The 15,168-nt window shown below is 42.2% G+C and overlaps 1 protein-coding gene across 3 annotated transcripts; it reads left to right on the forward strand.

Annotated features, from left to right (window-relative positions):
- The first annotated feature begins 1,021 nt into the window (after window positions 1-1,021).
- Window positions 1,022-14,293, forward strand: Tnpo (transportin 1). Of its 3 annotated transcripts, none has more exons than XM_071778215.1 (15): window positions 1,032-1,232; window positions 2,146-2,221; window positions 2,339-2,518; window positions 2,617-2,965; window positions 3,066-3,267; window positions 3,358-3,766; window positions 3,859-4,170; window positions 4,254-4,491; window positions 4,615-4,904; window positions 4,982-5,080; window positions 5,315-5,410; window positions 6,669-6,744; window positions 8,062-8,236; window positions 8,314-8,440; window positions 8,537-14,293. In XM_071778215.1, exons 1-14 carry the CDS (start codon window positions 1,128-1,130, stop codon window positions 8,419-8,421), a joined length of 2,715 nt encoding a protein of 904 aa, XP_071634316.1. In that variant the 5' UTR covers window positions 1,032-1,127; the 3' UTR covers window positions 8,422-8,440; window positions 8,537-14,293. The 3 variants fall into 3 exon arrangements, with proteins under 3 accessions (XP_071634318.1, XP_071634316.1, XP_071634317.1); XM_071778216.1 differs by having other exon boundaries at window positions 8,540-14,293; XM_071778217.1 differs by lacking the exons at window positions 6,669-6,744; window positions 8,314-8,440; window positions 8,537-14,293 and having other exon boundaries at window positions 1,022-1,232; window positions 8,062-8,221.
- The last annotated feature ends 875 nt before the right edge of the window (window positions 14,294-15,168 follow it).

Here is a 15,168-nt window from a genome sequence, read left to right on the forward strand (position 1 = left end):
ATTATAACGTTTGTTTAATATGTAGAAAAAGAGATCAAATTAGGGACAATGATAATGGTACAATTGGAAATTTTGCAACGAGCAGTTCTGCTAATTACTGATTAAATTAATCGATTGACTTATCAAGCAAAATCTATTTTGTTAATATAGGTAAAATAACGTTTGTTTAATATGTAGAAAAAGAGATCAAATTAGGGACAATGAATTACATACAATTAGAAATTTCACGGTAAACAATTCTGCCGATCGAGCTAATTACTGATAAAATTAATCGATTGACTTATCGAGTAAAATCTATTTTGCTAATATAATATACAATATAACTAAAATAAATATAACGTTCGTTTAATATGTAGAAAGAGATTTAAATTAAGGACGATGAGTTGCATAGTTGAAAATTTTGCACGGTAAGCAATTCTCTGTCAGTCGAGTTAATTAAAATTTGATCAAAGTCTCCACGAGAGTTCGATCGTTATTTCGGCACGAAGATCGACGAAATCGTGCCGATTTTCAGGGCGCGCGAACGCGTAAAAGAACGTATGTATACCTTACATCGATCGGCGGCGTTTCCATTGTCGCGAGGCGCGTTTTCCCGCGCCGACCCGCGCGACACCGGAAATCCGGACCGGCCGGGACTCCGGTTTCGAAATACCCCGCGCTTCGCGTCGTCGTCCGACACTCACTTTTTCAATTTTAAAAGCTCCTGCAAACACGCGATCGGCGTTCCCATACCCGGGGTGCTGGGAGAAACTCTCTGGGCACCCTCCGCCGCAAAGAGGTTTTTTTTTGTCTCGCGAACCGGTTTCACCGAGTTTTCCCGAACGTGCCGAAAAACGGGGCGAGAGAAACGCGCTTGAGACGGAAACGCGGGACGACAGTCTCCCTTCTCGCTCCCCGTTGTGGCGCGATGAGGAAGGGCGTGGCGCCCCCTTGCGCCACCACGGTCCTGACGGAGCTCTCGCGGTAGAGGGGTAGGGATTGGCTGACCGATGGCACGGGGGGGGGGAGGGGGCGAAAGAAAGAGCGAGAAAGAGAGAGGGAGCAGGGAGCGCTGTAGGGAGCTTCCGTTTATCTGCGAGGTCAGAGAAGGCAGGCTGCGCGTTACAGTGGTGCTGTTGAAAAACACGATGAAAATGGCGTGGCAACCACAGGAGGAAGGACTCAGGCAAATCCTGACGCTGCTCAAGGAGTCGCAGAGCCCGGACACGGCGACCCAGCGGGCCGTACAACAAGTATCCTTTCGCCAATCGATCGAGATCCGCGATCCTCGTGCCCCGTCGCCGTCGGTGTCGTGTCGTGTGCTTGTGGTGTGCTGCCCGCCGCTCGGAGCTCGGAGCCCATACGTGGCCCCCGCGGAGTGAAGCGCGGGTGCGGGAAAGAAAAAAGGGACGCAGCGCGCGCGCGAGACCGCGCCGCCGCTCGTCGTCGCGTTCGTTTTCCCGGCGCGGCGGTCCCAACGGAATTTTCGGACCCCCCGAGGACGATCCGGGGAAATTAATTATCGCGCGAACGCGCGATCCCCATGTCGCGAGATCGCTCGGGAGAAAGACGGGGCACGCGCGTGCGCGCGCGCGCACGCTCGCTCGCTCTTTCTCGCTCGCGTTCGCTCGCGATAGCGTCGCGAATTTGCAACGATCATACGCTCGTTCCTCGCGCGTCCCGTCCCGTCGCGCGTCACCGTCGCCCCGTCGTCCCCGGAATCGAGCGGGCCCGACGCGTCGCGGCCGCGGAGCTGGAAATATGCTAACGATGCACGCCCCGGCCGAGCCGAGCCGTGCCGCGCGGAGCAGAGCGGAGCGGAGTCGCGCGGGGACTCCGGCTCGCTCGCATGCTCGCGCGCGCGGGGGGACTTGTTTTCCCAGCGCGCGGCTCCTCCTGATCGATAGTTTTCGCGGGAGTCCTCCTCGCCGGGCACTCTCGCTCGCGCGTATAGATTGCCCAGCCGTGCCCAATCGCAATATGCCGTGCCCGATCGCGCGCTTTATCGATGATCGTTCGCGTTTAACGACTGTGCTATCTATTCGGGGAAACGAATCGGATCCGTGAAATATGTGAATACGAATTGTTCAATGTATATGCACCTTCTCGTTTACATTGATAAATAATCTCACGTCATATATTATTTTCCTTAATTGTATAATGTAGAAATTGGAAGAGTTGAACAAATTCCCAGATTTCAACAACTATCTGATTTTTGTCCTGACGAAATTGACATCGGAAGGTACGTCGAAATTTATATGCGACTCTCCGGTTGAGATATACCCCGAGAGTTTTCATTTTACAATTCTGCCTGAGATATTTGTTAAGTAGAAACTTAATAATTTTCTTTCTGTTAAAGACGAACCTACCAGGTCTCTGAGTGGACTGATATTGAAGAACAATGTAAAGACGTACTTCCACAAGTTTGTACCGGAGGTCATAAATTTCGTGAAGCAAGAATGTCTGTCAGCTGTCGGAGATCCATCGCCGCTGATTCGTGCGACCGTCGGTATTTTGATCACCACTGTCGCATCAAGAGGTACGCTATTATTTTATATTACTCAGCGAGATGCGGCGAAGGAGTGCGTATTGTATGTATTTTTTTTGACGGTTGAAATTGTATTTCTCGGTGAGTAGGTGAATTAACGACTTGGCCGGAATTGTTGCCGGCGTTGTGTCAAATGTTGGACTCGCAAGATTACAACGTTTGCGAGGGCGCGTTCGGCGCTCTCCAGAAGATCTGCGAGGACTCGGCGGAGATATTAGATTCGGACGCACTGAATCGCCCCTTGAACATTCTGATTCCAAAGTTCCTTCAATTCTTTAGACATTCGAGCCCCAAGATCAGATCCCACGCGATAGCATGCGTCAATCAGTTCATCATTCAACGTACGCAAGCGCTTATGATACATATAGACAGCTTTTTGGAGAATCTCTTCCATTTAGCTTCGGACGATGATTCCGAGGTCCGAAAAAACGTGTGCAGGTAGTTGATAGTATAATGCAGATGGCATATTGTTTCTTTTCTTTTCGCTGTTGTTATCGCTAACAGGAAAACTGATGTATCTTTCATTGTCTCCACGTAGGGCTCTGGTAATGCTACTCGAAGTACGAATGGACAGACTAATACCACATATGCACAATATAATAGAATACATGCTAATGAGAACTCAGGACATTGACGAAGGAGTGGCATTGGAGGCGTGCGAGTTTTGGTTGTCACTAGCGGAACAACCAATTTGCAAAGAGGCACTTGCGCCACATCTGTCGCGATTAGTACCTATCTTGGTGAGATCTCTTCTAAGTTTACGCGCGAAATTATCACTCTTTTGTCTTACTTGACTCTTAACGCACTTTTTTCCATTTTTTTTTTTACAGGTGAAAGGTATGAAGTATTCGGAAATTGACATAATCCTCCTCAAAGGAGACGTGGAGGAGGATGAAATGATTCCAGACAGGGAAGAGGATATCCGACCACGTTTTCACAAATCCAAGACTCATCACTCGCATCATGCCAATGGCATGAACAAGCACACCGACGAGAACGGTGGCGTTAACGGTGGGTGTGACGACGAGGACATAGACGTTGAGGACGGATGCGATGACGATTCAACTCTGAGCGATTGGAACTTGAGGAAATGCTCCGCCGCCGCGCTAGATATGCTGGCTAATGTTTTCAGGGAAGACCTTTTACCAGTTTTGATACCGATCCTGAAGGAGACTCTTTTCCATCAGTCTTGGGAGATCAAGGAATCCGGTATCCTGGCACTGGGAGCTATCGCTGAAGGTGCGCGCATTCTTTTTTTTTTCTTTAAAGTACTCTTATAAATAGATTAAAAGACCGGTCGAAGTAATTGAGATTTTGATTCGTATTTGCAGGTTGTATGAGCGGCATGATTCCGCATCTGTCGGAGCTCATCCCTTACCTGATCAGTTGTCTGAGCGACAAGAAGGCTCTTGTGCGTGCCATAACTTGCTGGACGTTGAGCCGTTACGCGCATTGGGTTTGTGCGCAACCTCATGAGACGCATTTGAAGCCTCTGATGACGGAATTGCTCAAAAGAGTGCTCGACAGCAACAAACGCGTTCAAGAGGCGGCATGCTCCGCTTTTGCAACTTTGGAGGAAGAGGCCTGCACCGAACTGGTCCCTTATCTTGGATTTATTCTCGAGACGCTTGTCTTTGCGTTTAGTGAGTACAACACGAAGCGATTATTCGTTTTGATCTTAGAAGATGCATCTCTGCAATTTATTAATGCAACTGTCTATTCGCAGGTAAATATCAGCATAAGAATCTTTTAATTCTGTACGACGCAATCGGCACTCTTGCCGATTCTGTGGGTCACCATCTGAACAAACCAGACTACATCAATCTTCTGATGCCGCCTCTCATTAATAAGTGGAACGTACTGAAGGACGAGGATAAAGATCTGTTCCCACTGCTGGAATGCCTTTCTTCAGTAGCGACCGCGTTGCGCTCGGGTTTCTTACCGTATTGTGAACCTGTGTACAGGTATGTACACACACATGACGAACAATCTTTTGACCAAACCAAATCTGTTTCATATTGCCGTTTTAATAATCTAGTATAAATTATCTCAGTATGATATGGTAAAATACTCCGTTTTGTTTGCAGGCGATGTGTGTCGCTTGTAGAGCAAACGCTGAACCAACACATAGCGAGCACGCAAAGTCCGGAGCAGTTTGAGGCACCCGACAAGGACTTCATGATAGTCGCGTTGGACCTCCTTAGCGGATTAGCGGAAGGGCTAGACGGTCATATGGAACGTCTAGTGATGAACAGCAACGTTATGCAGCTGTTGTACCAGTGTATGCAGGATACCATGCCCGAGGTTAGACAGAGTAGCTTCGCTTTACTAGGAGATCTTACGAAAGCTTGTTTCCAACATGTACTCCCCTGCATACGTGAGTATATTCTAGACGATACCGAGAGACCATCGGACATATATGTTAATGTCAATGAATTTTATCTCGATGCGCAGCGGAGTTTATGCCTATACTGGGACAAAACTTGCATCCGCAGTTCATATCAGTGTGTAACAACGCGACATGGGCGATCGGCGAAATTTCGATAAAACTCGGTAAATATCGAGAACGATATTTGCTGCGTTCAGCGGAAAAAGTAGCTCAGTGAACGCTCAGTGATTCTTTAATACGATTGGTGCTTGCCTTTGGTTCTTCCTCGGATCTAAGCGTAAAAATCAATTGTAATGAAGAATTACTGAGCGCTCACTGAGCTGCTTTTTCCGCCGAACGCGACCATTGTTTCAGGGAACAAATTAAGCTTACCGCTTATCTCCGTTTGTCTTTCGCAGGACCTGACACGAGCGCATATATCCCATTAATTTTGACTCAGCTCATCGAGATCATTAACCGACCGGACACGCCGAAAACACTGTTGGAAAACACGGGTGAGTCGTCAGTCCGATCTTTACGGATATCTAGTTCTCTCTTAGAACGATACCGTATATGATATATCGAGCATTACTTTGAAACGAATAGAAAGCAATGTGTAGTGCGAGACTCGAGCCGACAACCAGAATCTGTCGATTCCCTATATATACATACATACATCGCTATCTTTCCCGTGTGTCGACTTGAGAATTACACTCCGTCACGACTGTGTGCGCTGCTCTTTGTGCACATTGGGAAACTTCTCATTCGCAGAGATTAGCTTTATGACATAATAATTGTTATGCACAATCTTATGTAGACCGAAAATATTTTCCGACCATTGTTTAATGAAAGGTCTCCCAGTAACTTTTAGAGTATTGTTCACGCTAGATCCGAGTTATTCGGTGGCATCCCAGCTCTAGGTGCATAAATACATATATATATTTCTTTTCCTCTTTTTTTTTTAAGTAATTTTTGGATCAACGATACTTTGAACCACACAGTTCAGTGACTTGACGCGGTCATATACATGAATCGCGATTGCACGTTTTATCGACAGGTTTAAGCAATTAGTATTTGTATATTGAACCTTGATTTAGTGGTGTGCGACTGCCTGTAGGCTTGAACGTATATACATATACGGCTGTATTGCCACAAAAGGACATGTTGCAATTCGGTATATATATATATAAAAACTAAAGTGTGTGTATATATATATATACTAATGCTTGCATATTTTTAAGCCCCAGATTATATTGTTTCGACTGAATTGTTTGAATTGGCCTTTAAAAGATCATAACGCAAATTTGGTTATTCCTTTTTATTGTTCTCTTATTTGTATTGACATATCTATATATATATTTCTTATACACAGTAGAAAGAGAGAAAGGGAGGGAGAGAAAGAGAGAGAGAGAGATCATTTGGTATACCGGTCCGTATACAAAATCACACGGGCTCGCACGCTGCTATCTAATTTTGATTATTGTTTCAGCAGCTACAATAGCACGGTATTGCCTATGTTTCATTGTCGGTATCTCATATGTTTCACCTGTGTTCTCACTGTCTTCGATTAATTGTTAATGTTACTTGATTCTTAATTAACTGAATTATTAATTGAGAATTTATTAATTGGAAGTTACAAGCGGAGCATATATATAATTCTTCTTCGCCTGAGTTGATCGTTGGTTCTCTATCAGTTTGTCTTATTGTTTGTGTTTCCGGTCACTTCACTACACTTCACTTGTCTACTTACCGAAACCGAAAATGAAACCGTAGCCATAACGATCGGTCGCCTAGGTTATGTGTGTCCCCACGACGTCGCCCCCATGTTACAGCAGTTTGTCCGACAGTGGTGTGTAAATTTCTTTATTATATTATTATTCTATTAATTATATTATCTTCTATTTTTATTAGCACTCTTTATTATTATACATTATTACATTCCCGATTCCTGAGTAATTGCATCAGGGGCTGCTAAGAACTTTTGCGCAAGGACACGGTGGTGAGCCACGCTGCAAAAAAATTGATTGTCGTATTTAAGTACTCCCTCTTCGCGAAGGCAGAGATCCCCGCGCCGGGGCCGGCCGGGAATACACGTGTAAATGGGAAAACGCTACCCTCTCGCAGCTTGCCAGCATGAACTTGCTCAATGGTTTTTCGCAGTATTCGCAGTATTCGCAGTAACATCTTAGATTTGAATTCGTTATATGATATAATTCTAATCTTTATTTTGCCACCATGCAAGTGTGTTACGAGCTCTCCTGTTTATCCGAGTATCAAGAGACCAGGGGATAGGTTTACATTTGTCACTCTTATTATTTGTCGCCCGCGTCAAGTCTCGTTGCCTCTCGTTATCCGGAGGACCGCGGATACCTCACATATAATAGTCCTTTTTTCTCGCTCGATTAATAAAAATTCATTCTGCATGCTGGTAATTTGGCATCTCGATCTCTGTCGAATTGCGTTTGTTCTAATTATACAATGTGCCGTGCCGTAAATGTCAAATGTAAACCCAGCCTTAATGAGACAGTAAGTGAAATATGACGCCAGTCATATATCCCAATATAGCTATGTAATATATTGCATAAAGTTATAGGCTAGACTCCTAAATTCAGCGATCAATCTTTGCAATTAGTGTATTTGCAATTTTCCTTTTTTCTGCTAATACCGGTTCTAATTTAACGCCGACTCTTTGGAGATTGTACATGTAAATCTTATATACATACCAGTTATTGCTATTTGTATGTACATATCTGCAATCTAATAATGTTAATGATAATTTCTCGAGCCATTAATAAGAGTGCTAATTATCGCATTGGACTGGCCTCACAGTAAGCCAACCGTTTCGTCTCTCGTCGAGAATGCAATTTGAAACAAAATTTATCTATGTGTGAATTGTGGGAATGAACGTAAATGGCTAGTTGTTCAATTTTTGCCAGAGCCATATTATTATATATATACATATGTATATCTTTCAATGTGACTATTTGCAGAAAGATACTTCGATCACTTAATGACGAAGTTGGCGTTTTTACAACTCACAACATAATAAGTTTAAAATCAATGAGTGCCGTAAAGTCCGCGTGTTTTACTGATCGAAGTATTTTCCACTTGGACAAGGAGGCCGAACAACGTCTAATGAGATTGTCGATTGTAAATTTATCAACAGGTGCACTTCTTTGCGAAGCATAAGAGATAACGAAGAGAAGGATTCTGCCTTCAGAGGTATGTGTCAAATGATCACTGTCAATCCGGCCGGTGTCGTCCCGGACTTTATCTTCTTCTGCGATGCCGTGGCGTCGTGGTCTGCGCCGAAGGAAGACCTGAAAGAGATGTTTCAGAAGGTAAAATGACAGCCGAACGACTGATGGGCCCAGTATTCTCTCATGGCACGATCTCATGGTTATTGTCTTGTGTTTAGATACTATTCACTTTCAAAAATCAAGTGGGCGAAGAGAATTGGAAACGATTCTCCGATCAATTTCCGCCGCAGCTTAGTGAGCGGCTCCACAACATGTACGGCGTCTGAACAGCTCCGCCTAAAAGCGGTAAATTGACTAATTTTCTTAAAAACGTTTATATTTTATCTAGAAATATCAATAATTTGATAGGATTCCCTTTTATGACTTTATGTTTGTTTCCAGAAGGCCTCTTAAACGAGCAGGCCGAATGGGGTTGGGCGGGAAACAAGGGGCGGATGGGACGGGTGGGTGAAACCACGGCCTCTTCTCATCAACATCGTTGTCGTTACCGTGTCATCGTGGTATGTTATTATCGTGCTTTTGGGGAAAACGATAAATGGCATGCCGTGCCTTTTAAGTCCTGGCAGTCGATGAGGCTGCAAAGGAAGAAAACGAGGAGAGAGAGAGGTGTCAGCGAAGCTAAAAGGCAAGAACGACAAGAGATAGGCATTGGCCGAAAAAGTAAAAGCGTGGGTGGGCGGGGTTGGGTGGGATTTATTTCGGGGTGGGAGGGAGGAATTTTGTGGGGATCACCGACTATACATTTCAAGAGACGGAACGAGGTATCAGCGTAACCGCAATCCGATTTGATACCTCGAATGTACCGGACGTACACGCTCTGTACACTCCGTTTCCATTACCGCGTAACACTGAACACGTGAAAGTGTTAATTGATTCTCGCGTATGTCAAAAAACGTGACAAGTGCTGGCTGGGCGCCACGACCATCTCTGCCCCGGCTCTTTAATATAATTAGATATATGTATATTATTATTGAGCAACCAACTCGCAAGAACAGTTGGAATGTAAGAATTTAGCATAGATCTCACGTTATAGAGATCGCGCATATACTGTGATTGAAAATTTGTACGTTTAGATACTGATCCTTTCTTCTTTTTTTTCCTTCTTTTTTTCCTCTGAGAGCGAGAGAGAGAGAGAGAGTGCGCGCGCGCGCGCGAAAACGAGAGATTATTCGAATGTGTTTATAGAGTTTTAGAGACAAAGTAGAACTACTTATTTGATAATAAATATGATACAAGGTAGAGTACGTTATTAGAAATTTCATAGTGTACAGAGGGTTTTTCGAGAATATTGTATTTTTATACGTTGAGAAGGAAACACACATACATACACATGAAGATGATAAACGCAGAAAGTGCCATTCCGTCATTTTTGAACCAAAATTTTTCTGCTTATTTTATTCTCTCCCTTGCTGATTGTGATATTAGGTTATACGCGACAACTTTGTCATCATGTGTAAAACATATTTCAAATGTATGCGTGCATATGCATATACATATATATATTATGCATCCTGTTATATGTATACGTACGTATATCAAACATGATACGATGTTTTAACTTGCAGACCATTTTTGTGATTACTTTTTTTTTGTTAAACATATTAAATTAGTATCATATTAGTATTAGTGTAAATATAGATAAATACATTTTAGAATGGACGTTTTTTTGTTAATCATTATAATAGATTATTATTTCAAATCTTTGCTGATCTATCGAAGTCTCTCGTCGTTGTTTAAAATCGTCGATTAAAAAGAAATTTTAAGAAAAAGAAACGATTTACAGATGCGATTCACAGAGCGAGCGAATCTATGACGTGAAATCTATGGCGATGTTAATTTTATTTGCGCGATATAATGATCTCGATAACTCATCTGGATAAAGAAATCTTGCGTTTAAATCGTTTTTCAAAGAGAGAGAGAGAGAGAGAGAGAGAGAAAGAAGAGAGCAGACTGTCATTCCAGTCCCACTTGCTTGGGCCAGTTAAAAAAGTAAGCAAGTCCTTTTATCTTAAAGTGATGTGCGTTTTATCTCGGTCGTTACTTAAGAAAAAAAAAAGAAATTCTATAATTCACATTGTGACAAAAATTATGTATTATCAACAATTGAGTATATGTATATATACACACACATCTCAGACAAGAAGCTACGAGATCCTTCAACAGCGAATATTTCTGCGAATAGTTTTACGACATAAAAGAAAGAGTTATGTTTTAATTTTCACCTTTACGCATCGAGACCAAGTAAGAGAGGAGAAAAGTGAACGGAAGAGAACGGCACAACCTGGGAGGGAATAAAAAGAAGATACTTCATCGTTAAGTCGCCATTGTCAATCAAACTTGAAATCTATCAATAAAAGATTCAACGACTGGCGGGAACCGAACTAGCGCAGGCGAGACGGACGTTTTCAAAAAGAGGGATTTTACGTTGAAACTCCATTCTTTGTAGCTACAAGACGAGGTAGATGTTCTTCGAAAATTTTAAACAAGAAGAATCGACGCGTCGTCGAGTACGACGCGACGATGAAAGTACTTCCCTCATCGACGCTAATCGAATAAGGACAATTCTACTCTATCGCGTCTTTTTACGGCATATACGACAGATTACGTCGCGCAGCAGCCTCCTTCCTTTCCTCGCGGAAGGAAGGAGAACGCGCGCGCGGCGGACAGACGAATTCCGTGACCGCTCCTTGACTCGATCCACACTCGTTCGTCAACTTGGCAATATAGGTATCATATATGTATATTGTCATAATTTTATCCCAAAACTCTGGCCCCTCTCCTTGCCCTGCCTGCGCAATTTTTGTGATATTACTGTTTTTTATAATTACTTAAGAGCTTGGAAAGAGAAAAAAAAATGGTAACGGAACACCCGAGTCACATGCCATTCGACGTGGGGGGGGAGGGGTTTAAACGGAAAATTCACGGTCACGTGTTTTAATTTCTCTTATCGCGTTATACATATATAATATATGTATGTATGTGTAAATATTGCATATATATATATATATAAATCGACGTTGTTATTATCTCACTTTTCTCGCCGAGTTACATTTAAGAATTCAACAGCGGCTAACGGGACGATTTTTTACAAACACAAGTTACATCGTTCACCCCTCGATATAGTTCCTAAGCTAGCCGGTTTCGTCGGTGGTAGAAAAGGTAGACGCTCATTACGCCGATTACGCCGATCTTGGGTCCGCCGCCGCACGAAATTCCGCATCGCAATAGAATCATAGAGTAATATACGTGTCCTTCCTCGTGTGGTTGTAAATACGTTGCCTCCTTTTCGACCTCGTCGGCATAGTTTCGGGTACTCGCGGTTGACACATTCATATCGATACGTTCCCTTCCCCCCCCGTCGAGGGATTATGTGGCTCACGATTACATATTAATATACTCGAAAAGCTCTCAGTCACGATAAGATCGAGATATTAAATTTATAAACGATTATAAAGTAACAGTGAGATGACGTCTATTTATACATAATTATTATATTAAATATTACAATGATAGAGGACTGAAACAAAAAGTGATTAAATGCCGATTGATATCTGAAATTTCCAATCTTTTTCTATCGTCAGTTAACAAAATTGCGTGCGAAGACGTATGTATGCGTAGGGGAACGTGTAGTAACAGGGTGATCGCCGGCAAAGAAAACCGTAGGGAAAAAAGGCAAAAAAAAAAAAAGAAAGAAGGATATACGAGTAAATTAGAACAGAGTAATAAACGATGTGTGAATCGAAACTCGATAAACTCACAAGTAAATATATTGTTGTATCTTTATTGTTGTTGTTGCATGAGACTAGCTTAATAGACTGAGCCATACACGTGGTTGAATAACTATTAACATAATAATTCTTAATTAATACTATAATTATTGTAATTAATATATATATTATATATATATATATACGGTGTGTATTATATTTAATCATAATGAATCCTCGTGCGGGCAGCGTTCGGAGCGGAGGTACCCGTCCTTTGGAGATTAACAATCATTATTCCTGATCACTGTAGACTCTTTCGGCCTTAGGTAGGCCGTAACGCTTTCTATTAAGTATCTTTGATATACTTAGGATGTATTAGTACACTTAGGTATATGCTCACACGTGCGTACGCGGACATCCTCTTTGTAAAACGCCGTCGGGATACAGCCACAATATTCAACGCGGAATTAGATTATTAATATGACCTCTAGACTTAGACTTTACAATCATTATTACCGCACTTGGTATTGTGAAAGAAATTCTATATCATAGATGTGTGTATAGTTATATACATATAATTGATACACCTTCGCTCAGTCCGATCGAGAAGCATGCGATGAATTGAAACGAGATATTCGCAACAGTGGAAAAGATTCTATCAGGGAATCTTTCTTTCGTAAGAAGAAGAAAAGATCTGCCCGATAGACCTCTACGACATTGGATGTCGATCGATCGCGTCTTTCCCCTCTCAAAGGATCGGGACTCTGTGTGGGGCTGTTCCTAGTACCTGATTATCCTATCCTTGCGGCCACGGAAGGACGGTTCTGCTAAAAAAAAAATGCAAGTCGATTTGCCGTTAATTTGCTTTTACTTTGCTGTTTTCTCTCGCAAGCGCCGGCGAATTTCTCTGTCCAGTGTCTACACTCGATAATAGAGTAATATACATACACGGTGTTCTTTTTTATTGTTGCATATTACCTTGACTACCTAGTACTTAAGGATAATCTCTTCTAGTGCTCAGTAGTAACGTCGCATGTAAGTTTCGCACGGACAGAAAAGAAAGAATAACGAGACTACATTCTCCTGTTTTTTTCCACGCAATGAATACATTTACGCCTGTCAAAGTGCAACGAAAGGGGTGCTGCCCATCTCGAAAGAGCGATTGAAACAGTTTCGTACATGTACACTTCTTTATATAACTCCTTGACTCTTTAAAACGCAAAGAGTGTATGATAAGCGGATTAGCTGTGTATAAGATGTCCCAGAACGGTTATCGATTTTCTTTGAACAAAAGCGAAATTGTAATTTCAACTGTTTCAATTCTTTCAGACAATTAAAATTATAAATGTGTATATATATATATATATGTATGAAGAAAATCACTTAAAACTAAATGTTCAAGCTACAAGTTTTTCTTACGAAAAGTGATCCCAAATTGGATAATTCCTTAAAAGAAGAAAAAAAGCTTTGTTAAAATGGGAATATCCTGTGCGCAGTTAAATCGACCGTCATACCGTTTTAGATCAACATGACAATTGCACTGTAAATCCCATCATCATCTAAGGCTGAATGTACACCCTCGATAATTGTATTTTATAGCCTCGGCAATTTTTCGTGTCATTACGAATCGTTTTCTCGCCGAAACTCATTATTGTAATCGAGCCGGACAACACTTAACATTTTATAAAGCGTCAAGTATTCAATTCGAAATAACGTGGATTCATCTATTCGGACGGCAGACCGTTGACGAGGAGCAAAAAGTATAATTAAGGTTCAATCGCTTGTTACAACGTGTTTAACGCGAACACTATATACTGCTTCCTGCCGCCGAGCTTCTTCCGTTAATTAACTGTCCGAGTCGCGTGCGGTCGCGACACAGTTATACATACATGCACGCGCATAAATCACACACACAGTTCATATCCGGGATTGAAACCGGTAGAACCTCGTTGGTTTCAGGATTCCCATATGCTATAGATGCGCGTAAATGATCTCCGTGGGTGTAATGTGACAATGATGTAAGTCAATTTTTTGAGAATACTTAATGTAAAGCCTCTCTCTCTAGCTAATTTTAGGATCGTAAGTAATTTATAGTAATATTACAAATCGTAGGAATATTAATAAGGAATAATAATATTAGCGAAGTAAAATAGGCTGTTATATAGAGTGAAAGTTATGTTTCTGTAAAGAGACAATCTAAAACTATATAATTACGCCCGATATAATTGCGTAAGGAAATTGTAATGAGATTCTTTTTTTTCTTTGTTTAATTTCTAACGGCTTGTGCGTCGAGCTTGTGTCTATAGCATCAAGAATTAAGAACATTGAAATTATACCGGCTTCAATTCTCGATCCATATTGCGCTCGTTGTCTTGGTTCTCTGTGCGCTACGTGACAATTCATTCGAAATAAATCTTGACGAAGTACCGAGCACCGTTGCGAGTCTTCTTATGACAAAGTCTATCCTTCATTTCGATGTCGATTACTTACATCTTTTTGATAATTCCTTTCTTTTTTATTTTTTAAGGACCGGTAACACCTATTCATTTGGAATTATTTTATAATTATTCCTCGCATTTTTCTGTCATTTCTTATCCAGAGTACAGTGAGTTCTTTTACGTTAGTCGGTCACATGCGACGATTATAAATCCGCAAAATTCTCTCACCTGTAATGCGAACGATATGATTTTGTAAACAAAAGCGAGGTAAGTAAGAGCTAATAATTAGCACTCGTACTAGACAGTAATTCAAATTATTTAACGAGTTTGCAATCATCTTTAAAAATCAATTCTGAAATTTTATTTCTTTACATTACGATTATAGGGCCTCAATTAAACATCTGTTTTCACTTGTGCGTTATTAGCTCTGGGTTAGCTCTATCGTTATCTGTGAAAAGAACGCGGAAGGTGGTCATCTCCGATCCAGCATTCCAACGTTCTCTCCAGTTCGGGCGCTATCGAGGAGATAACGATCTCGCGTTACAAATGATCGAGGCTGTCCCGAAGGAGCGATTCGGATCGGCGAATACGGGACACGCTCCGTGTCCTATTCGCTCGCGTTCCCGTCGAGCACTCCCCCGAGTGAGCCGTAAAAGCATAGGTACCTCGGCGCGGAGCCGCGCAAATAAAACCGTATCGTATCCCGCGTACGGCACACCGGGTATACGCGGCGATCCGGCTTAAGTGATTGCTTCTCTTCATTAGAGCTTCGGGCTCGCCGCCTCTCTCCCTCTCGCGAAGTCGAAGTTGAGGGACAGGTGTGGTAATGGCCCGTATCCGAGCTCTCCGCTTAACCCACCCCTACGAC

The sequence above is a fragment of the Temnothorax longispinosus genome, chromosome 5 (assembly GCF_030848805.1).
Source record: "Temnothorax longispinosus isolate EJ_2023e chromosome 5, Tlon_JGU_v1, whole genome shotgun sequence".
Classification (NCBI taxonomy): Eukaryota; Metazoa; Arthropoda; class Insecta; order Hymenoptera; family Formicidae; genus Temnothorax; species Temnothorax longispinosus.